The sequence below is a fragment of the Carassius gibelio genome, chromosome B7, assembly GCF_023724105.1.
Source record: "Carassius gibelio isolate Cgi1373 ecotype wild population from Czech Republic chromosome B7, carGib1.2-hapl.c, whole genome shotgun sequence".
Lineage (NCBI taxonomy): Eukaryota > Metazoa > Chordata > Actinopteri > Cypriniformes > Cyprinidae > Carassius > Carassius gibelio.
The window spans coordinates 16,687,743-16,713,896 of NC_068402.1; the positions used below are offsets into that span (position 1 = coordinate 16,687,743).

General features: G+C 38.0%; 1 protein-coding gene across 1 annotated transcript in view; it reads right to left on the reverse strand.

Moving 5' to 3' along the window:
- Window positions 1-4,651: 4,651 nt before the first annotated feature.
- LOC127961266 (galanin receptor type 1-like) overlaps window positions 4,652-26,154 on the reverse strand; it is a 43,072-nt gene continuing 21,569 nt past the window's right edge. Inside the window, exon 3 of the mRNA XM_052560316.1 lies at window positions 4,652-5,493. Coding sequence (XP_052416276.1) covers window positions 5,176-5,493 — 318 coding nt within the window. The 3' untranslated portion in view covers window positions 4,652-5,175. The remainder of the gene's footprint in view (window positions 5,494-26,154) is intronic.

The following is a 26,154-nucleotide window of genomic DNA, read 5'->3' on the forward strand; positions in this document are numbered from 1 at the left end:
AGCACAAAGGCGTTTTGGTGTTCTGTAACTCGGCCTCCGCTGTAAACTGGCTGGGCTACTCACTGGAGGAAATGGGTGTTCATCATATGAGGCTCAGATGCCTGCCGCTATGAGAGAGGAACTTTTAGGAACTTTCAAAAAGGGAACGTTGATGTTCTAATATGCACTGACATAGCTCCAAGAGGTTTGGACACACAGAGAGTTGGTCAATTATGACTCCTCTGAGACCCACACAGATTACATCCACCGGGCAGGACGCGTGGGGCGAGCAGGTGGCTCCGAGGGAGGGGAGGTGCTGAGTTTTGTAAAACTCTGCAATCAGAAATGTAGAAACTCAGCCATCAAACAGACTTTAAAGAGATGCAGGAAAATTAATAAATGAATATCTATAAATTAGCCGTATAAAACAATGAAACATTTATTGTTTATTTGTTGTATTTGTTTGCTCTAAAGCTTATGTTCAAATTTTTTACTAGACATCTTAAAGGGATAATTTACCCCAAAACTCTCTGGCATACTCTGTGATATGGTACTACTTTTGAATAAGTAGGCCTAATTACATTATTGAAAATGTTCTATATAGTATGAATGTAATTTGAATTTACATTTGTCATGCTGCCATTGTCACAAATGCAGGGCTTTACTGCCATTCTCACAAGTAGTGTTCACCTTTCGCCCGTTTTATGAATTCCATGAATTTGGACATTCTACATATTTCATATAGTTTGTGATTTGTGCTGCAGCTTTCTAAACCTGTATGATTTTCTTCTGCTGAACACAAGATATTCTTAATTATTATTATCAGAATCTTTTGCCTATATAATGAAAACCAGTCAGATTCAGTGTTGTTTCAGACCCCGCTGACTTTCATTGTTTGCACAAGAACAGTTTGTGATCTGCAGTAGAAAGAAAGTCAAAGGGGTTTGGAATTAAATATTGCTTCACTAAACATTTAAGAACTATTTGCATTTCTGTGTTAGACATCTTAAACACAAATGGAGATGGCTGAATGCTGTTTTGTAATTTGAAAATGTTTGCCATGAACCTCCCCCCGTTATGTGTGGGGTTATAGGCCATACCATTATTTCAGGTTTTTGACACTGAACAATTAATCTTACAGCAAACAGCCTAATTTAAAGAAGGCACAAGTGTTTCTAAGACCAAAACACATTTAAATGGCAAAGCTACAGTTTCCCATTATGCTGGTTGATGTGATGTTATTTCAGTGCTGGTAATAGCTTTTGCTTAATGGGAATGAATGTCATGGAGAGGTCTTAAAGTGAGGCTGTATGCTTCACTACCAACTGTTTATTATTGCCACACTGCAGGGTTGCCATGAGATAAATTGGAACTTTGCAGCAGCGTTATTGAGAAGAGGGTCTTTCATAACATTGATTAGAGAAGACATAAACAGGGAGTTGTCAGCTTATTTAACTGAAAAACCAACCTGGTCAAACAGAACTACTCCCTCATTAAGTACACATGTATATTTTCTTTAAGTCCATTTTGTTAGTTCTAGGCTTTATCTAATGCCTGAAGGACAGACAAACCACTACACCTACCCTGAAATGTATTTGGGCAGTGGCTCTTAATGTTATTGACTTTGTCACTAGAGCACATATTTGGCTTTGAAATACAACAAATACTTTTGGGTGTGCACTTTACATTTGTTTACAGGTATATTCGGTTCACCAGAAATGCAGACAGAGATAATTTTGTTGGATGAAGTGTTTAAAAAAAAAAAAAAAGAAATTATGTTTTGGGTACTGTTCTGCTTTTTTTCACAACTTAGATATTTGGTGTAAAATGTATAGAGAGTAAAGTATTTACAGTTGTTAGTGATCCAAAATATGTTTCAGAGACAAGAAAAAATATATTATTATTATTATTATTTTTCTTTTTTACCACTAAATGCAATCATAAATGATAATCAATTTGGCATGGTTTGAAAATAATCTGACTGAATTTTAACGACTGGACAAAGGTTATGGCATTACAAATAAAATCAATGGTCAGTGAGTGATATGTGATGCAATCATTGATTGATTTAGCAGCTTCTAATTGTGATTTAAACGAAAATAACTGTGGAAAAGGCATGTCTGTTCAAGCTAAAACTGTCTGAATAGGTTCACTTTGTTATCAATGATTTGTCTGAGCATGATTTAGCATCACCAGTTTCTGTTGCAGCTTTCATTCACCTGCAAGTTCTCCAAGTCTAAAACTGTAAGATAAATCTCTTATCATGGTGCACTGCCAGACCTACAGTATAGTGCTGACACTATTTGAATTATAGCATTATTTACAGATATGTTCAAATATATAGAGTAAAAAACGCAGTGTCAGTTTAACACTGAAAGTGTCAAGTAGAACACTACTGAAGATCATATATGGTCTCAATCTATCTACTGTTAAGTGTACACTGTTCGTATTTTTAGTGTTAATATAGAACCTTTCAGTATATAAAAGTGTAAAGTGTTACACTTGCTATTGTTGTTTGAAACACCCCTGGTGTTATTTTAATCCCTTAAGTGTTATTTATAAATATTCTCTTCAGTGCCAATTTTTTTTTTTTTTTTTTTTTTTTTTTTTTTTACAATAGTATGGTGTTAATGTACAAGATTAGACATAAAATCAAGAGTCTTCAAACAGAGGTATACATTTCAACGTTTATTTAACAAACGTGCAAAGTGGCAACTTTAAAGTATATATCTTTAAAGCTGCTCTCCCCAAATATAAATGACACAGACTCACAATTGTGGCCACATCTTCCTTTCTTGAAGGGCTTCCACTCACTCACACTGTCATCAGACACCCAGTTTGCAGTCTTATGAGAGGAGCTTCCTTCAGTTGACACTGCAGAAGTCTGGGCCAATTCTATTGAAAAAGGATTAAAAAAACAAACTTTCAGTAATAAAAAATTTCAGTAATTTAAACTTACATTAGGACTGTATATATTGTAAAATAATTGTGTGTTATTTAATATGATTATGAAATACATTTGTATAATTTAAATGAGTAACGTGATTAATAAGGCATATTAATATGTACATAGTGTACTACATTAGAATAAATTAACACGTTTAATTTATTATTTATAATGTGAAAAGAAAATACAGATAGATTCAGACTTACCTTTCTGCATTTAAACTTAATTTTATTATATCTGGAAATATTAAGGACCCAAAATAGCATGCCATATGAATAGATAAAGACTGGTATCAAGCTAAAGTACCTGTATGCTCTGCAAGTGGGCCCTGAAGGAAATTGAAAGACTGACGGATTTACAGTTTCACGTAATGTAGCTTCAAAAAGAAAACAAAGTCAAACTCCTAATTGAGGTGAAGAATTCATGACAACAGAATGTCAGGTGGCCTGTTTAACCCCTCATCTGAAGAACGCTCCTTTTCACAGTCTAAAGTCTGTGTCATTACACTCTTCAACAAAGTGTTATGTGTTACAAAAACTAAATTATTAGCGTCAAAATCAAATATAAATGTACCATGAGAAACTTTCACGCTCTTCTGTAGGCTACATCTCTGCAACTCACAAACTTAACACCGTAAACCTGGCACAAAACACTCACACAATGTGTTCACCACCAATCATATTTTAAAGTAAAATTACCAACAATAAAAAAAATCTAATTTTATAACGTGAAAAGCAATCCAGCTTACCGTCTCGGTCGCATGAAGATAAAATTTTGTTTTGCCAGGCAGTACTCAATGAAGGGTGGAGTCCAGACATTTCGGTTTGTTTTTATCCCACACTTTCACTATTCACTATAACTATTTGGGAATTAATAACTTTCATTGCTGCAAATATTACACTGATTTTACTGTGTACACATGATATACTCAAAAAAAGAAGAATAATTTACCAGTGTGCACTTTGAATCAGTCATTCCAAAGTTTTGCAAACTGAAAAAATAGTGTCATTATTAGGGTTTACTAACAGCACTGTGTTATCATTTCTGGTGTTATTATACCACATTGTAAGAGCTGCATTGTACTAGAGATGTATTTCACAAATCACAAGGATTAAAGGCATGAATGAATAGCTTTGTGATAGTAGCATCTTATGCAAGCATATTCACCTGACAAGAATCTGATTGGGAAAATAAGCCACCCAGCATATTTCTTGTCATTTCAAAGGCAAGTTCCTAAGCTTTGAGACTCTTGACTTATTCCCGATTAAACGAAGGAGAAGAAAAAAAAGAATCTGTGTTTATATGAGCTCCTGTCCTGGGGCCTCATTTATCAACAGGGCATAGAAAAGTTTCTATATTTTGTCCTAATATTTACACACATTCTTACATATAAGTACAAGTTGGTAGATCACACGCACACATCTGTGTGTACACTCTGTTGATAAATGAGGGCCCTGGTGTCTCACAGAGAGGTGTGAGTAAAAGACTGGTGAGAGATGGACACACACACACACACACACACACACACACACACACACACACACACACACACACAGAGTTTCCACTGGTCATTTGTTTAGGACAATCTCCAGTATGTCAAACAGAGTTAACCATAAGCAATGGGATAAAGAAAGTGACATCCTCTTTAAACAATAACCCACTCTAACTTGCTCTTAAAGAACCAGACAATTAAACATATTTTATTGTTCACTGAATTAGTAGATATTTTTATTATTTGAATTCTTAAAGGGGGTAACCATCAATAATATTTTCTTTTCATAATAGATATATCACCATAAGACTGGACATACAGCATATAAGTATTAAGTTTATGGCGAAACAACATAAACACTATGCAAAAAGGTGTTTAAACAGCACAGTTCCTTCACAAACATGCTCTTTTTAGAGTGACTTTCTCAAACATATCAAGTATAATTGTAGTAATTATATATTTAAATTTATTTCTACATACAATTTTATTATTTTCAATAACAATAATACACAACAGTCAACATAAAAATATAAAAACATTTCATTGACAAACACTATTTACACTTAAATAGTTATTGGCAAATGCCTTTAATAAACATGGATTCAGATATTATATATGGTTTTACTTCTCAAGGTAACTTCATTTTTACTGTCCTTGTCAGTCATACCTTGAAATGTTATCCGTGACAGCACGGCATGGAGCAGAGACAACAACAGAAATGTTTTGAACAGTGCTGATACCTCTAAAATGTTTTGAGTCACATGTTAGTGGTGGAATGTGTCATTGAGAAGTTCTCCATGCGAATGCGCACCACTTTTTCCACGGGCGGAGGAGAGTAAAAGAAACGGCACGTGAAGACCTGCTTGCAGGCTTTTCTGAAGTTTTCAGAGAGGAAGGCATAAAGAATGGGGTTGACACAGGAGTTTCCATAGGCTAGGCAGTGAGAGATGATGCGAAACGCAAAAGAAGCATCATTCAGTGGGAACTGGCCGAACTCTACCCACATAGCGATAATGTGATGCGGCATCCAGCAGATGAGGAACGCTGTGACAACCAGCAAGACCGTCTGAGCTGTCTAGAAAACACAGGAAGAGAAAGAAAAAGAGGTTAGTTAATCATAATTCAGATGACCTGATTTTTGAACTTCTTTTTCTCATGTTTGTGTTTGAAGATGATTATTCTGTAAAAGGCACTGGATGACAAACTTGATTGAGACTCATCAGAGCGTATGATTCAGAACAGTAAATAAATCTGTGCCGTTACAGAAACTGGGATGGGAATAAAAGGTTGGACAGGTTATTATAGAAGGCTACAGCACAAGAATGGAGATTGTTCAGGCGACAGATGGTTTTGGTCTCGTTTTCAATGAATTGTTGTCCATAATGGTGCTGAAAAAGTAGAGACCAAAGTGGGAAGAGTATGACATATTTTTTCCTGATTTCTGGAGCCAAACATGTTTTTCTGATTCAAAGTATTTGAGACAAAGTGAACCTTTCTGTGGGCTTGATAATGCATAGCTCATCTCGTCACAGATGAGAGAGAGACTGCTATGATTAGTCACAGGATGAGAGTCTAGCAGAGTGCAAGAAATTCTCTGGTAGATTGGCACCGTTCTCCCTTGGCCCCAGAGATCTGCTTTGGTCCTTAATATCCTTTGGAGCTTGAAAGTTTGATAGAATGATTTAATGTTACAAAGGTTTAACACTTCTAGGTTTAGTTTCTTGCGTCTACTGTGTGAAAGCTGTGACCATTGTTTGACTGTTATTGTGGAATATTATACACAAAGCAACAGAGGCCAGAAGAACTACTGCTAATCATGTAGAGGGACTGGCATATTTAATTACAATCTAAAAAATGCTGGGTTATTTTTTTTTAACCCAAATGCTATGGAGCTTATAATATGACAAAACTAACTGAATTTGTATTGTCTAAATTAAAATTATTGACAAGAGTCATTTGGAATTTGGAACATCAAATTCAACATTCTAAAATTCAATACGCAGAAATTCATATTGTACAGAAAGTAGGTCAGAGGTTATCCACAGGGAAGAGTAGATGATCTCTGAAAAGTCAAACAAAGCATTTAGGCCAGCTAATAATTTTGTGGAGTGATGCCACTGTGTCTACACAGGGCGTAAGAGAAAGCAAAAATAGTCAGTAGATCCCATTGATTATAATCAGTGATATTTCCTACACTGGATGCAGAACACTATACGGATGCAATTGCTTGAAGCGTCAATTAAAGCTCTAGTCCCAGGAATAACGGAATCCATTTGCTTTTGGGAATTTTAATTTTGCATTCAGTGTAGACAGTAATGATTATAATAAATAGGTTCTACTGTCTTTAACCGCGATGCGTCTCACTGCTGGCATCTTGTCTAGACATGGTGTTAGTGTTATACATAAGTCTGTTTTTAATGCAATTTTTCTTCTTTCATTCTGTGATCGGAATCCATGCTGATGTTAGTAAACTGTGTTTTGAGGGCATCTTGAACAAACATTACAGTATAATCATTAATTTCCACTTAATATAATACTCCGTGACGGCATCCAAAGTAGATAAATTTTTAAATATGTATAATAAAATCGCTTTATAGCCTCTTTTTAAGTTTGGGATCAATTCCTTGCATTTCTTCCTGCGGAAAGGACTTTAAAATAAACGTGTGAGTCGACTAGAAAAAAATCTTTAGTCGGGGACAGGCTTGGCACAAAGAACCAGTCCATTTTTGAATGACAGCTAATCATGTCACGTAGGCCTACTGCATTGCACGATTTATCTATGTGAGTCAAATGTTTTTATTTTATTTAATCTTTTTTATGTATGGGGGCGCTTGCTTTGATTGCTGTAGTATTGTTGTTGCTGCCACCATGTTGTGGAGATTTTATGTGTTTCATTGTGGAAATGAAACTACTTTGTTTGACCGTCCAAAAGAGGATGATATCCGCTTCGTTCCTCACTCAAGTCCGCCGGTAGTCAAGGACAGTCTGGTGCTTCAGACTCACAGCCTATAAATACGTTTTTTTATATATAAAGATTTTGTGAACAGTGTAGAGTAGCCCTTGTTGTTTGTTTTTTCTCCAATCACAAAAGCAGACTTGGTTTTATGTTTATGCGGCACAATATGGAACACCTAAAAAGACAGTATAAGTCATTATAATCAGTAATTATGTCCCCACTGGATGCAAAACAAATACTCATTTGTAATGGGTTTTACTGTTTTTGTCTCATCCTGCTGGGAGATGGCATCACAGTCTGGTAAGGGGCGTAACATTTCCGTCACATGCTTGAGGTATTCGTCTAATCACAACACACTGGATAGCTGGCCAATCAGCATATACCTCCCTTTTTACAAAATTTTATGCATTTCAGAAAGGCAGGGCATAGAGGAGAAAAAATAATGTACATTATGTGGAAAATATTTATTTATTTATTTATTTATTTTTACTTTAAACCACGTAAAGACATTGCATTACACCAAATGGATAACAATGTTATTTTTAGCAAAGTCATAAGACCCCTTTAAGGCAATAAGTAGGACCTGTGTAAATATTTGGTCAGCTTTCCAGGGCTAGAGAGAACTCAAGGAGCGGAAGGCCTGCGATCGGACGCTGAGGTTGCTTTGTTTCTTCTCGATAGGGGAGTAACACCGTGTCTGCGTCGCAACATATGACATATACCAAATATGCAGAATTAAGGCAAAATAGAAGGTGGGGGCACTAAGGTCATCACAATGAAACATCTTTAAAAATGTAACAAAAAATTTTCTGACAGTGAAATTCAGAAGGATGCACACCAGGGGAAGGCCTCCATACATATCTTTTTTCCACACATTAAACTATGAGCAAAAATGATACACACTGAGAGGCATTTGCTTCCTTGCATTTGATGACTGACCTTACCTCTGTCCACTGTTTCAAAAACACGGGTAGAAAAAACCTTGACATTATGAGTGAATGTATAAATTTTGGATGGTGTGAATGGACTCCAAAAATTAAGGGGGGGTTAACAACAGCTCTTAGTTTGATTCAAACATAATTACTGTTATTTTCCCTTTCCCACCATCCACAGAACCAACTGTCTGAAACCTGGGAGAAGGAAAACAAGTTGTTTATACTGCACAGTTTGTAAAGGTAACAGTTTGCAGTCTTTTACTATGGGCTGCAAGGTTTTGTCAGGGGTCAGACTCCTGTTGTGACCTCCACTGTCTGCAATTATCTTTCTATTAGAGCCCTGGGCTGTTTTTTTAAACCCGCACCCACCCGCTCCCGCTAAATGTATGACCAGGCCCGCCTGCTCCCGCAATGTTTGTGTCCACTCCTGCCCGCTCCCGCGGACTTTAACTCAGAGCTTGTTTACACAAATAGGTACTCAGACTAAATATTCATTCAAGTTAACATCTAGAATAACAGATTCTGCATTTTGAATAACAGATGCTAGACCAAAGCACCACACCTGACAAAAACATTGGGTATTTTTGTTTTTTTTTATTAGCGTTGTAAAACATTTACCATTAAAGCTAAATCGCAATTAATGGCACCTCAGTTTTTAAATGCAGGCTAGGCCTACTGCATACATGTACCAAACTATGACCTAGGAGATAACTTTAACATTAAATAAATAAACACAGATAACTTTGAAAATACGCTAGATAAAATTGTAACAAAATAAATACAAAACAAAATAAATAAAACAGATTGCTTTAAAAAAAATCTCACAGATTTCACATTCACAATTGCTTGCTTAACAGGCTATTGCAAAAAATAAAATAGAACATAGAGTCTAGTCGTAGACTACTAAACACACAATTTGATCACTGGGCCTTATTGCTTTGCTTACTCCATAAGAGGACAGGAAATCGCTCTTTCACATTTTTTTCAGTGATACATGAGAATTGTTTCCAAATGTCCGACTTGCCTTGCTTTACTTTTGTCAAGTAAACAGCAGCCTTAATTTTCTTCTCAACTTCTTGTGTTGACTCCATTTCTACTACACACCAACATTCCCAGCTGGTTTCCAGCTAAATGTTCTGACCACCCACTCCCGCCTGCAGCAAAGGTAAAACCGCCCGCTCCCGCGAGAATTGTGTTGGATCCCGCAGGTCCCAAACCCAGTGAAGGCCTTCCCTTCTCCTTACACCCACCCTCGGTCTTCCTTCTCCCTCTCAGTAGTCTTGCGTTGCTCTCTCATAAATAATTCTCCACTTTCCCCTCTTCTTCACTTTTATCAAATATATGCTACACAGAGACAATAAGATGATAAGTCTCTCTGCTTAAGCTGCATCAGGTTTGTAATCCACTCCATGAAAACGTGAAACGACTTTCTAAACTGGAGAATTACATATATTTTGTCTTTTAAGTGCTGGAGTGAACAGTTTACTTCTAACAACGTAAGTAGTTTGTCATAAATAAGTGGAAAATTACTTTCAGATGCACTGTCAAGGGCCCTGTCTAAAGTGATGACAAACAGAGAAAATTATGACCATGATCTAGTTAATAAACCAGCACATTAGACCATAGTTAAATATTCGGTATGAATGAAAACTGTCTTAAGACAGATTAAGAGTCATTAGCACTAGAGGTTGGTAGTAATGAGGTTTATTCCATTATGTTTAGCTAATTAAGCAGATTTGAAGAAAAATAATAGTTTAATGGATGTACTTTTCTCTTACTCAAGTGAATTTATGATGACAAAATAAAGCCTTGGCCTCACACACTGAATACCTCTTCTTTTTCAGCCGCCTTTCCAAAAAAAAAAAAAAAAAAATATATATATAAAAAGAAAAAAGAAAAAAAGATATATATTTCAGCATAATTTTTAATTAAAATAAATACCTATTATTATATTACTTCTATTTGAATAATATTTTTTTTACTAGTACTTTTACGTAGACTTTAGAGTAGAGTTTTACCACTGTATCACCATTCATTCAAAGTTTAAATTCTGCCTTTCCTACTCATTACCCACTTCTAACTGGCAAATTGTGATTTACTGCTAGAACTAAAACACTTCAAGAATTAAGTCTGTAATTAAATATACTTAAAATATATTTTAAGTATAAAATATCGGCTCCGATACTGACATTTTCTGCCAGATCGTGATATGGTTGCAAAATACAATGCATCTCAAAAAAATTTGAATATCATGGAAAAGGTCTTTATTTTTTTGTAATTTAATAAAAAAACAAACTTTCTTATACTCCAGATTCATTGCACATAAACTGAAATATTTCATTTTTGTTTTATTTCCAATTGCAGCATCTCAAAAAATTTGAATATTCCATTTTGAGCTTTATTAGTTTGATTAATTTTGAGTATTAATACTGAGTAGCTCTTGGGCTAGTTTAGAACATGCAACCACAATTATGAGAAAGACTACTGACTTGACAGTTGTCCAGAAGACGATAATTGCCACCCTCTACAAGGACGTCATTGCTGAAAGGGCTGGCTGTTCACAGTGTGCTGTGTCAAAATATATTCATAGAAAATTGACTGGAAGGAAAAAGTGTGGTAGAAAAAGTTACACATGCAACAGAGATGACCACAGCCTTGGGAGGACTGTCAGGAAAAGGAATGAACTGTCGTTCAGTGGTCCACAATTCTATTTTCAGATGAAAGTAAAATTAGTATTTCATTTTGAAATCAAGGTCTGGAGTCTAGAGGAGTCTGGAGAGGCACAAAATCTAAGCTGCTTGAAGTCCAGTCTGAAGTTTCTGAAGTCAGTGATGATTTGGGGTGCTGTGACGTCTGCTGGTGTTGCTCCATTGTGTTTTATCAAGTCCAAAGTCAATGCTCCCATCTACTAGAAGATTTTGGAGCACTTTATGCTTTCATCTGCTGACAAGCTTTATGGAGATGCTGATTTCATTTTGAAGCATGACTTTAGCACCTTTATTTTTTCCACTAAAAGTTTAAATTTTATAAAATTATAAAATCATTACTCATGATTTTTCTAGGGTTTTCTATATTTAGTAGATTGTGTATAACACACAAGAGGTATAGAAATTATACATTGATTAAAAAAAACCTACACTGGTATCGAACCAATATCGGTATCGGCCAATACTCTGAATTTTTGATATCGGATCAGGATCGGTTCTGAAAAAAGGGTATCGAGCTAGCCCTACTTGACACAATTATATCCTTCCAGCTCCTCAACAGATCGAAGAAGAAAAAGAGAGCTACACAGTGCTAAGTAAAGTGCCATTCACACAAAGTGCATTCTTGCATTTAAAAAGCTAGACAGAGAAGAACAGAACAAACCATAGGTGTCTCAAAATGCACTTTCAAAAGCTGAACTTTTTTTTAACAGAACTTGTCACGTTTATGCATCTTAACCTTGCTCCAAAGCTACAGCAACAATACAAATCTATATTTTTTTTTTATACCATTATATACCATTTTTTATACCATTTACTGTTTACTAGGGTTGTGTCGATAGACAATACTATCGTGTATCAATGATAGTTAGAAATATTGATGATAGCAGATGTCTTTTTAGATAGTCAAGACAATATTAGGCTCAAAGCCTGCTGTGTGCAAGGAGTGTGCAACACAATGCACTGTACAAACTTTGGTTGCTTTAACCACTATTCCTACAGTGCAACAATACTGAGGAAGGTAAACATGTATGTATTTAAAAATATTTAAGTATCTTCAGCATACTTAACATGAATATTAACATTGTTTAAGGCATAAATGGCATACACTGTATGGAAATAAAAGCAGAGATAATTTTTTCTTGCATATCTGCATTCGTCTACAGTACATTACACAATGATAAAAAATAATAAATCCATCTTTTCAAGAATTTACGATTACAATATTTCAAGAAACCAGTTATTTTATGGCTGCAACTGAAATAAAAAGCATATTTAATCTAGAAACAAACAAACGAAGGTATTCCCATTTCCCAGTTCAAACAAGGTTGTTTCTTTTTTGATCATTAAACTGTACTTCCTATAATAGCACAATTATCTCGGCCCTAGTTACTGCCAGCTTTTTCTGTAATGCCCTAAACTAGAGCTAGTGAATTAAATAATTTAATATCTGAAAGTACCAAACACAAATTCAACAATGCAATTCTACAGACATGACAGTTTTCCTGAGACATTTCTGTCTGAGACCTGTCTTGCTGTGGATGTACAGTAATTTGTTTATCAAGTCTTACCTCCTTCAAGTTCATGATCTCTCCTTTCTGCTTCCCTTTTCCTGCTTTGCACAATACAATTCTGATGTCCATCTACAGGATCCAATAATGATTGAATCAAAATAAGTTGATCGATATTATTTAGAGACTTACTTTAGTTTGGTCATGTATTCATAGCCTTCCTCATTCACATGTCAGCTGTGTGCTGCAGTTATTGCAAGGAAATACAGATTCATGGACATGGACATTTCTGCACAAACGGACGGCACGAGTTTGTGTTTTCGGTTAAAGTGGATGACTTTGTCGCTTCTACAAGTGTGAATTAGGTTACTACGTTGCAAAATTTTTTTTCACGATAATCAATGTAAAGTAATACACTGACATATAAGTAAATAGTTAAAACTTTTACTTGAGATTTACACTGGGGCACAGCAGATTTATACTGGGGCACGTGCCCCAGTAAAAGGGGTCTAGCTATGCCCCTGCTGCTGATATAAGGTATTTCATTGTACTTTAACAAGTAATCTGAGCAGCCTATATATACTGTATGCAATATTTTAACTGAGTCCCCACTAACTGAGTTTAATGCCACATGTTAGAACAAATCTCATTCTTGTTTCTGTGGCGGTGCGTCATGGGGCGTAGTGTCTGGAGCACTCTATGACTGATGTATCTGTTTAATTTTTCTTAACTTCAAATATATGAACTTACCTGTTTTAAACACTTTTATATTTAATGTGCTTGTTTATGTCCAATATTTACTGTTAAACTGTTGGTTGCTAAAGTAAATATACTTTTGTTTCAAATCATTGACAACAGACCCTTTAGACTGATAACATCTATGCGCCAATGTGGCCAACTTGTCACAGGATGCGCGACCTTAATAGCGATGTATGACTGTTGGATCTGAATATTTATGAACTAGCTGTTTTAAGTATTTTTATATTTAACATGTTAGTTTATCAGTATGTTTAAAAGTGTATTATGTAGATTAGTGGCGTTTCCACACAACAGAGGTCTTCCGAGCAAGCAATAGCTGTCATTTCACCATCTCAGTTAAGTACATATCCGACATAGTTTGGCTATGTGTAACCTTCTTCTAGCCCAAATAACCTTGAGTTTTGTTACATGTCATTTTTTGGCAAAATAGCTTGTGAGATTAATGATATAAAACTCCAAACTCATAGACCTCGGACTGAATTCTTCACTCTGCGACTGGATCCTTGATTTCCTCACCGGCAGACCTCAAGTGGTGAAACTAGGCCAGCACACCTCCAGCTCCATCACCCTGAACGTAGGAGCCCCGCAGGGCTGTGTCCTGAGTCCCCTGCTCTACTCTCTTTACACACATGACTGCGTGTCTTCGCACAGCTCCACATCCATTATCAAATTTGCTGATGATACTGTGGTTCTGGGCCTCATTCACAACAATAATGAGACCGCATACTTGGATGAGATAGAGAAATTGACATCATGGTGCCAGGACAACTGTCTCTCTCTGAATGTGAGCAAAACTAAAGAACTGATTGTGGACTTCAGGAAGAGACAGCAGCACCCCTACACTCCTCTTATGATCAGCGGGACCCCTGTGGAGAGGGTGAGCAGCTTCAAGTACCTTGGTGTAAACATCTCGGAGGACCTCACTTGGACTACTCACATTCAAACACAGGTTAATAAAGCCAGGCAAAGACTGTACCATCTGCGACAGCTGAGGAAATTCAGGGTCTCACCAGCAATCCTGGAAACTTTCTATTCTGGGGCTATAGAAAGCGTATTGACTCAGTGTATCTCAGTGTGGTATGGGAACAGCTCCAGTCAAGACTGCAAAGCCCTGCAGAGAGTTGTGCGCTTAGCTGAGCGCATTTCAGGGTCTGCTCTCCCCTCTCTGCAGGACATCTACCTCAAATGCTGCAGAAGTAGAGCTGCAAAAATCATCAAAGACTCCACCCACCCCAGTAATCATATTTTCACTTTGCTGCCATCTGGTAAGCGCTTCCGTAGCCTGATGGCAAAAACTGAGAGACTCAGGAGGAGTTTCTTCCCCCAGGCCATCAGGCTCTTAAACTCTAAACCAGCTTCTTAACATCCTCATGCCTCCACTTAATGTTCACTTTATCTTTTTACTATATTCACTACCTCACATAGACACACTGACAGTGTCGCCTTGTTTTGCACATTTGCTTCTTGTACATTCCTGGGTATCTTAATATTTAAGACTACAGTAAAATGCATATATGCACATTGTACATCCCTGTAAATCTTAATATTTAAGACTACAGTTTACACTCATGCACATTATTTTGCGTTCTATATTTAATTCTACAATATAAATTTTTTATATTTTATTCTTATATTTTTATTGTTTACTTTTATTTCATTCTTACATAGCTTTATTTATGTATATTTTCATCTGTGTTGTTTTCTTTAATAATTGCACTGTCCATGGAGCGGACCTGACTCACATTTCACTGCTGGTTATATATGCTATATATAATTTTGTATGTGACGAATAAAAATCTTGAATCTTGAATCTTGAATCTTGATATCCCTTAATGTTCGCCATGTCAATAATATCTACAAAGTTTCATGACATGGTCTATATGTAGCCATGGTATAGCTCTAAACGGGCTATCTGTAGTCCACTTTTAGCTCACCTGGCAAAATCGAGGCAATCTGTGGCCTAATTTTAACATCTTGGCTATAGCCCTATACCAGTTAGCAGACCATAGCATAGGTAAAATAGTCTTAAATTTGTTTACATGTGATTTTCACCCACACAGCTTCTTATCAAATGTAAGTAAACTTTTACATTACACATTTACATTAGCATTATTTTATATTTTATTTAACTATTTTACAACATTATTAAATATAGGATTATTTATTATGCCACATCAATGCTAATTTAAATGTTTCAAAAGTTTATTTGCATTTAGTAATATGATGTCATGCATCCCACAAGCTGTTAAATGTTACATTCATACATATTATATGATATTATTGATATTCAACTGTCTTTCATTTGAAAAATAAAAATGCAAATACAATTCCCAAACGCTAGATTGCAATTGTAGCCCTACTGAGACATGACTTCTGGTAACGTGAGACGTAAAAATGAATAGAATTGAATTATGTTTTTGAAGGTTACCTGTCAGAGAGCAGCGAGCAAACAACAAACGATAAAGGACATTCCTACTCGGTCTTGTAAGTATCTGTGGTTTTTGTTTTGACGTGTTCCTTATTTATCTATATTATAGGTTACCATGTTTGGGAACCGTGACATTTTAGTGAAGGGAGCAGATTGTAGTTGATAGTGATGCGTGACCAGGCCCACGGTTCAGCAGCATGTGTTCAGAGGATTAATTGCAAAATTTTATAGGCTAGGCAAGGGAAGGCACTTTTATTTATAGAGCACATTTCAAACAGCCACTGCTGACCAAAGTGCTGTACAATCAGTTCAGACAATATAAAATATATAAATACGTCAGCAGACCCAATCACATCGAAACCCATCATAAAAACACATCATAAAATGACATTTAACCAAATGCCAAAGAGAAAAAAATAAGTCTTGAGTGAAGATTTAAAACTATCAACAGTGGAAGACAACCTTAGGTGTTCCGGCAAATCATTCCACAGACTCCAAGCAGCAACAGTAAAGGCACGATCACCTTTTAATTTCAGTATAGATAATGGCACAGTGAGTATCAACTTGTTCGAGGACCTTAAGGATCTAGAACATTTCCGGTGGAGAAGGTCTGTAATATATTGAGGAGCTTGGCCATTTAACCCCTTAAACACATACAACAATAACTTGAACTTGACACGGTATTCAACCGGCAACCAGTGAAGCGAAGCAAGAATAGGTAAAATATGTTTCCTCTTTCGAGTACCAGTAAGAAGCCTGGCGGCAGCGTTTTGAACCATTTGTAGGCGGGATAAGGAAGATTTAGCCACCCCAAGGTACAGCGAGTTACAATAATCCAGCCTGGATGAAATAAAGGCGTGAATCACTGTCTCCAGATCTCCAGAGTTAATTTGTTTGTCAAATTTAAGGCCGTTATCAAAAATCACTCACAGATTTTTGGCGTGAGAATTCTCACTTAAAGGACCCAGTTGCTGTTTAATCTGTATATTAGAAGCTGGTGATCCAAAAACTACAATTTCGGTTTTAGAGTCATTCAATGTAAAAAAAATTAGCTGCCAGCCACTTATACCTCCTCGAGACAGTTCAACAAAGACGTTATGTCATAATTATCCCCATTTTTTAAAGGGAGATACACCTGTGCATCATCCACATAAAAGTGATATGGAATATTGTGCTTTTCGAAAAATCAAGCCTAAAAGGAGCAAATACAGTGAAAACAACAGCGCACCCAAAATAAAAAAAATGCTGAGGTACACCACAAGTTAATGGTACAGAAGTGGAAGAAACATTCCCAATCTCCATAGAAAATGTTCTATCAGAAAGATACGATTAAAACCAATTCAATGCGGTACCTCGAATTCCTATGCAATTACTCAACCGCTCAAGCAAGATAGCATGATCAATGGTATCAAATGCAGCACTGAGGTCCAACAGGAACAAAATTGCACAGTTACCCGAATCCACAACCAGCTAAAGATCATTCAACACCTTCAGCCAAGCTGACTCTGTACTGTAATGTTGTCTGAAACCAGACTGAAACAAATTATTCTCCCTTAAAAATACCGTCAATTGATGGAAAACAGCCTTTACCATTACTTTTGATAAAAATGGTAATTTTGAAATTGGACGATAGTTATCTTACATATAAGGATCTGAACTGACCTTTTTGTGGAGTGGATTCACTACTGCGTGTTTCAGAATTGATGGAACAGTACCTTGAGATAGGCTGCTATTTATAATGGTTAAAACAGAAGGTTCAAGTACACATAACACTTCCCTAAAAAGACGTGGAGGCACCCCATCCAAGGAGCAAGAGGAAAGCTTCATTTTATTGAAAAGCTCAACAAGAAAAGTAGAAGAAATAGGCTCAAACTCAGTTAAACAGGCCGAACATTGGACATTAACAGTGCGTTCAAATCAGACTTGGGGATACAAGAAAGAAGAATAGTATTAATTTTATCCACAAAAAATAAAAAAAAATGAATCACAAATTGTAGGTGTAGGGTCAGGAAATGAGAGTGAATTTGGATTTAGTACATTATGTATTGTACTAAACAGAGGCTTTGGACTGTGAGCATGCTTTGCTATCAGGTCAGAAAAATATTTTTCCTTAACAGAGTTCTGGTAGCTGTAGCTCACCATGCAATATTCCATCATTTTTAATAGGATACTTGGAGCTTATCTTCCACTTTCTTTCAGCTTTCCTCCATTCCTGTCTGGAGACACAAGTATCCTTGTTAAGCCAAGGTCGCGACCTTAACTTAGGTTTCTTAGTTTTAAAAGGAGCAACTAGAGTGTTAAAATAATTAAGTTAATCATCAAAAGACATCTCTGAAAATGAAGACACAGTAAGGCAAGCACCACTAAAAAAATGCATCTTAGAAATGTTTAGATGGAGCAGAATTAACAGACCGGATTGGACGATCACAAGACTTTACATTAACCTTTGAAGTATTGAGTACAGTGTTAAACAATACTGGCTTATGATCTGATACACAGATTTCATCAATCTCTATATTACTGACAGAGAGACCTGCTGAAATCACCAAATCAAGAGTATGGCCTTGTTTATGAGTAGCTTCTGTGATGGACACAGTCATCCTTAAAGGGGGGGTGAAATGCTCGTTTTCGAACGGGGCTCGAACCCGGGTCTCCGGCATGGGAGGGGACGCACTAACAAGGAGGCAGAGATAGTTTAAACAGTTTTACTCACCGCCTGCGGTTCGAACACACGATCGTGACCCCTTTTCGTTGGGATTGCATCATCCTTAAGAAATAAACGATACGCAAATCCGTGGTCAAACTGGGCCTTGTTTGTAAAGCAAGCATCTTCGAAATGCAGGGAACAAACAAAAACACTTGCACAACTCCGTTGATGCTCTGTAAAAATAAACTCCATCCACTGGTCCCTTAATGCTGTTTTTTCTTTGGTAATCTTGCCCTTGCCTTGCCTTGTCTTTCCCTGGCAACCAAAAACACACTTCTTTTGTGACTTTTCGCGACGCTCTCGCTCTGATCAGTCTGTGCTCAGCCTCTCAGTGCTCTGCTATACGGGAGCGCGCGCTCTTCCGGCATACGTGCCCTTAGGACCCATATAAGGAAATTCTGCTCCATCTAACGTCACACAGAGCCATACTCGAAAATTTTTTCCGAAACTAGTGACAAACCGGAAGGAGTATTTTGGGAACAAAAATACTCCTTCCAACGTACAACTTAATTTTTTAAACTTTGTCCATGTTTAGCATGGATATCCAACTCTTTAACAGTGTAAAAAACTCAGTATGCAAGAAATAGCATTTCACCCCCCCTTTAACCAAAGGATGAGAGGGACAACACACATGTATATTAAAATCACCTAAAATTAATAGTTTGTCAAAATACGGTACCATAGAAGATACAAAATCGGAAATTTCCTGCGGAAACATCTTATTATAATAGTGTAACAATAAAAACTCCATGATCACGGGAAGAAGGAGGCGGGAACCGGCGGACAATTAAATGACATTTTAATAATAAAAATAAACACAAAACACAAACCAAACCAAAACACAAATTAAAATCCAGGCCTGGTCCTCTCTCATCCGTCACTGTTGTCGCTCCTGTTTTATATCCTTCCATCTCCTCCGTGGGACTCGAGACCAGTGGGTCCAGCAGGTGTCGCTCATTTCTCAATCACTCCACTGGCCTCACCCCGTTCCCACAGCTCTCGGCCCCACCTCACTCATCACAAATAGGGATGTTGATAAATCGGGCACAGAGAAGGGCATCCTCTGTAGTTACCCTTAAGTACTTGAACTTCAAAACTGCTTAAATTATCCACTGATAATAAGCGGCACTTAAAAGTTTTCTTAAAAATTTTAGCTACCCACCCCCCACCATAATGCCCCTGATGTCCTAGGAGAACTAACAAAATTACATTCATCAGGTGCCGCTTCGACAAGAAGGCCAAGTTCATCACAATTAACCAAGTTTCAGTTATAAACAAAAAATCCATATCATGTGATGAAAAGAAGTCATTAATTAAAAATGTCTTATTGAAATCGATCTTACGTTCAACAGAGCCATTTTTACAGTCGTTGGTTCCATGGATTGAGTCGGTGATGCTTATGCACTGCCGCCCAACATCTGTGAAGGAGCGCGATCAAGAGTTCTGAGGTTGCAGTAGTTTACCCCGGCCTGGGGGTATATCTTTTTTTTATCATAATATTTATTTTTAAGGGTATTGTATTTATAATATTTTATTTGGTAATACATTATTTTGTGTTTGTATCATTTTGTATTGTCTGAAGTTGTTAAAATGTATATATTTTTTGATAAAAGCTGTATATTTAATTTGTTTGGGTGGATTGCCATTTGTTGTCTACTAAAGTAGATGTATATATGTAGGCATTCATTAGCTGTCTATTTGATGACTAGTCTATTCTTGGGCTATGGCTAGCCGTCTATTAAAGTTTCACTGACAGCTCAAATTCAGGCTTGTTTCAGCCTAAACCCATATTCACTGTCTATTAGACACATAGTTGTAGTTGTTTAATAGCGGTCTAATTGATGACTTGTCTATTCTTGGGCTATGATTAGACATCTATTAAATTTTCACTGACATCCCAAATTTAGCCTAGATGTTTGGGCTGTGTTTGGACGGCTATAAGATGCCTTTTAAATTGAAAATTGCTTGCTTGGTTTACTCTCGCTTGCTCTTGTGGTTTAAAACACCAAATAATTATGCTATATGTATCGTCGGATAAGACGATATGAAAAATAACCATATCGCCCAACACAACTGTTTACCCATTAGTTATAGCACCTTAATTTCAGAACATTAGTCATTAAATTCTCTGTGAACACCACAGGAATCATAAAGGTCACAGGCTCGGAGGTGCACCTTTAATTTAACACAGCTGAGTGCTCACGAAGAACCAACTCACTCACAGACCCTTTCAGGTTCATTTCAAGTTAGTTTTGATTTAGATGTGTCTGAAAGTGATGCGTCACAATGAGTTGTTCACTGTGTTATCTGTCCATCCATTTCCACCAGGGTGACCTTCTTTGCAAACAGATAGGTGTGTATTATCAGCCCCTCACAGCAACGTGGACTGCAATTCACAGAAAACTCAAGGAGAACATAACAAGAGATGATGCCTCCCTTTGATCTTATACCCACTGGTAAACTTGTGTCGCAGGAGTCAGTGAATAGTGGTCATTAAATATGTAAAAGCTTATGGTCTCCGCTGACAAAAGTTTTTACAAGTAACTCTTGAAGTTAGTTTTGATACCCTGTTTATCCTCTCGAGGCACAACACATCTCTCTATACTTCAATTACAAGCAAGCCTTCTTTACAACATGCTGACTCCTCATCTGAAACAAAATGAGAAGAGTTAGTTTTGGCAGCAACATCAATCCATTGATCTCAAAGGAAATGGAATCCTTGCTGTGGTGTGCAACACCCTTGTAATGGGTCTTCGATGTGGTTGATAGTCCAGACTCTTGTCTGTTGGGGACCAAGTGTCCCTTGTTTCTGCTTTACATTATACACACACTAACACATCTTTATTTAATTTATTTCAATTCACATTTAATAGTGAATTGAAAATACGCCTAATGGAAACACCCATATATTGCAAAAGATTTTTATGCCTGTATGAGGTGGTTTTTTACGTGCAATGCGAAAAAAGGAATAATTAGCAAAACTGCAATGGAAAGTACTGCTTCAATGTACTTTAACCTCCAAGAAACACATATGTGGCCATTCTCCAGTATAAGGGGCTTTCCCTACCATTAATGATTAGACAATTTACACTGCTCTGTTAAAGCCACTGAAGCTGGTTTAGTCCACTCTAGTCAATGCATGTTTTTATTCCAGCTGCGCCATGCAAGTTTCTGAAGCGGCTCTCTGTGCCACTTCTGTAAAGATCCACACAAATGCCTCTTTTGAATAAATATAGCCATAATCCGTCAAAATCCCACCAAAATCCGTTGCCATGACTTGTCCCGAGAGGCAAAAGGTTACATTTCAGTCGCATAACATTGTTTAATGGAAAAGCCATCATTTCGCAATAGTTTTTTATCAACATTTATAAAATATCACCAAAGTTTTGTGCAAATCTGTAATAGAAACGCACCTATTGACAGTGTTAAACTGTTCTAACTTTGGTTAGATTCATGCCAAGCAAAATTATTAAGTGCAAAGGGAAAAGGTTCAGATTTTGCAAAATTCCTACAGAATGATTTAACTATATAATGTGTCCAGGCCCTTACACAATAAACCAGAACATTTACAAGATCATATTTTCATAATCCTTTAAAGGAAATAAAGTTAAACATATTTGGAATGCTGTCTGTGCAGGGATCAAGCATGAGACTTGACTTGAGATCTAAATTCTCCCCTAGGAGCACTTAATACAGATTACACAATGTTCAATATATATAAGGGAGAGAACAGAAATAGAGGAGGAGGTGGGAGGGACGGACACTGAATAATTGTCAGAGGACTGAGGTAAGCATCTATTTATATACGTTTGTTTTATGATTGTTAGGAATATGATAAGAGGTACAGTATATGAATACTCCATATACTATCTAGGCATTTATAAAATGATCAAGCAGCTCAGAATCTCAGTGCAATACAAGTTAACCTCTATCAACAGCATTTGTGACAGGTTGTAAATTATAATATATAAAATTATTTTGACAGATCTCACAGTTTGTTAAAAACAAACAAAAATCACACTTACAGTAATGCACTTACAATGGTAGAAAGGGCAACACATTTCAGAGGGTTTAAAAGCAGACACATGAAGCTGATATTTGCTGATATTCTGCACTTGTATTAATGCTGCTGTACAAACATGTGTTGTTTGAACTGTTAAGTTAAAATCATGCTTTTAGTGATGGGACTAATTATGGCAAATTAGTAGGATTGTAGGATTAATGATTACTTTTCAAAAACAAACCACATTGGTAAATTATTTTATCACCATCTATGAAAAGTGTTAGATATTTATTGTACATTAAACACATTTTTAGTTTTTACAAAGTGTAGGACAAAATAAAATTATTTTATGTGGCCTAGACATTTACAAATTATATTGTATAATTAATTGTTGACAATGGACAATAAACTTTTTTTCAGCGTGTGAAATGTGTTCATTTAATTATTGAAATATGTCTTCATATTATCCCAGCATTTTTTTTTTTTTTACATCCAATCAACAAATTCACTGCTAAGTGAAAGGCAGAACAAGGCAAAGAAAAGTCTGTAATACTTTAGTTGCTTATTAGCATACCTAATATTAGCATATTGGCTGTTTATTATTACTTATAAAACATATTGTGCATGACCATATTTTACATTCTGAATCCTATCCAATACCTAAACCTAACAACTCTCTTACTATTAATCAGCAGCATTTTAGGATTTTTTTCAGCCAAAATCATAGCCAATAGTTTGCTAACGGAGTCATATAATGCAATTTAATTTTTTCCTTTCTCTTTGGAGTGTTACAAGCTCTTGGTGCATGAAGAAGATTTGTGAAGTTGCAAAGACTAAAGTCTCAAATCCAAGGAGATATTCTTAATCAAAGTTAAGACTCTGCTTCACCCCCCTAATATGGCTCATTCAAAAACGCCCCCACATGTCTACATCACTATGTGAAAATATTTGCCTAATGCCGCCCAAATGTTCATGCAAAGAAAGAAGGCATTGTTTCAGTAACCACAGTTAGTGTTGAAGCAGTCATATCAGGGAGATGCTGTGTGTTTCTAGGTGAAAGCAAAACCACTTTATTTGATTTAACAGAACTGACTTTGCTACGACAATCTGCCGCTTCTGAATCAGCTACTGGAAGTGTATTTTGTTATTAGTTTAAGTATTTGCTACTGAATGTTCAAATGACAAAACTTGACTGGCAAGGCAAGGCAAGGGAAGGCGTGCACAGACAAATATTTGACAACTAACTAGCAACCAGAATGCAAACACAAGGAAACACAATAAATAGGGAGCTAATGAGGAGAGTAACCAGGGAACACATGTGGGGAAAATTACATCAATAATCAGGTAACAAGATGGGTGGGGTCAAGACAATTGATGAAAGCACATGAGACATCGGAACTAAGACAAAATCCATGTACTCACACAAAACAAAAACACAAGCACATTGGCCAGCAAACCAATCACAAGCCATGTGCTTGAATTAGGCACAAACACGCAGCTAATGAGCAAGCTCATAAACAGCATGTTCACACAAGACAGCACGCAGCCAAGACAACACTTGAGACCGCATGCTACCACAACAAGAAAGAACATGGAGCGCGAGTGACCGGTCCCCAACACGAAATCGAAACTCAGCAAAACATGAGTGCCGGGATCAGAACACTACGGTCCAACATGAAACAGGACAGCTCGAGCGGCCTCGAAGCCGCGCACTCACATGACAACAATGACATTAGGAGAGTATCAGGGCTCTGTCACAAAACCATGAATAACACTAGACTGAAATGACAGAACCCTGACACTAGCCCCCCTCAAAAGGGACGCCAGGAGGAACACCCAAAAACAAGACAGGAACATGACAGCACAGGCATGGCAACACAAGCACGGTACACAACAGAACACAAGACATGGAAATCAAAACCCCGGCAGACCACCAGGGCGGAGCCGGAGGAACGAGCCAATGAGGATTTGGCCTAACAGGAACCCCAGCAGACCACCAGGGCGGAGCCATGGGAACGAGCCAACAAGGATCTGGCCTAACAGGAACCCCAGCAGACCACCAGGGCAGAGCCATGGGAACGAGCCAACGAGGATTTGGCCTAACAGGAACCCCAGCAGACCACCAGGGCGGAGCCATGGGAACGAGCCAACGAGGATCTGGCCTAACAGGAACCCCAGCAGACCACCAGGGCGGAGCCATGGGAACGAGCCAACGAGGATCTGGCCTAACAGGAACCCCAGCAGACCACCAGGGCAGAGCCATGGGAACGAGCCAACGAGGATCTGGCCTAACAGGAACCCCAGCAGATCACCAGGGCAGAGCCATGGGAACGAGCCAACGAGGATCTGGCCTAACAGAAACCCCAGCAGACCACCAGGGCGGAGCCGGAGGAAGGAGCCAACGAGGATCTGGCCTAACAGAAACCCCAGCAGACCACCAGGGCGGAGCCAGAGGAAGGAGCCAACGAGGATCTGGCTTAACAGAAACCCCAGCAGACCACCAGGGCGGAGCCAGAGGAAGGAGCCAACGAGGATCTGGCCTAACAGGAACCCCAGCAGAGACCACCAGGGCGGAGCCGGAGGAACGAGCCAACGAGGATCTGGCCTAACAGAAACCCCAGCAGACCACCAGGGCGGAGCCAGAGGAAGGAGCCAACGAGGATCTGGCCTAACAGAAACCCCAGCAGACCACCAGGGCGGAGCCAGAGGAAGGAGCCAACGAGGATCTGGCGTAACAGGAACCCCAGCAGACCACCAGGGCGGAGCCAGAGGAAGGAGCCAACGAGGATCTGGCCTAACAGAAACCCCAGCAGACCACCAGGGCGGAGCCGGAGGAAGGAGCCAACGAAGATCTGGCCTAACAGGAACCCCGGCAGACCAGCAGGGTGGAACCAGACGGAGAGACCAGGAGGCCTCCAGCCAAACCGGGACCCCGACAGATAGCAAGGGCAAAACCGGCAAGGCACTCATCAAGAGTGGAGCCAGCATCAGGGCAAGGACCTTTGACAGAGCCAGCAGGGCAAGGAGCTTGGGTAACAATACAAGACAACACTTGAGACTGCACGCTACCACAACAAGCCAGAACATGGAGCGCGAGTGTCCGGTCCCTGACACGAAACTGAAACTCAGCAAAAAATGAGTGCTGGGATCAGAACACCACGCTAAAACATGAAACAGGACACGCATACAAGAGTGCAAGGCTCGAGCTGTCTCGAAGCTGCGCACTCACATGAAAACAATGACATGAGCAGAGTATCAGGGCTCTGTCACAAAACCATGAATAACACTAGACTGAAGTGACAGAACCCTGACAGTGTACTACAAACACATACAAATGTTTTCACGTTTTTCATGTGTTTGTCACTTGACTCTGTTCCCTTTTGGGCTTGAACTGATGTTAAAACTAAGGACATAATTAACTGTATATATTGGAATGCTGTTGAAATTAACAGCTTAACAGAAAAAAAAAAACATTAAAGAGCCAGAGTTTTCAAAAAGAGTTTAAAGAGTTTTCCATCTTTACAAACTTAACACAGTGAAAATATGATGCTTGGAATTACCTGTTGTGGCGAGAGGAGCAAACGACAGACACAGTGGGGGTGGCGTGAGGCCTCGGAGAGGCTTTTATTAACAGAAAATAAGCAACACAGGGAAATAAAAGTGTCCAAAAGGGGAAGAGTGTCTAAAATAAACAAGGCATCAGGTGTGCTTCATCACACGCCGCCAGCCCTG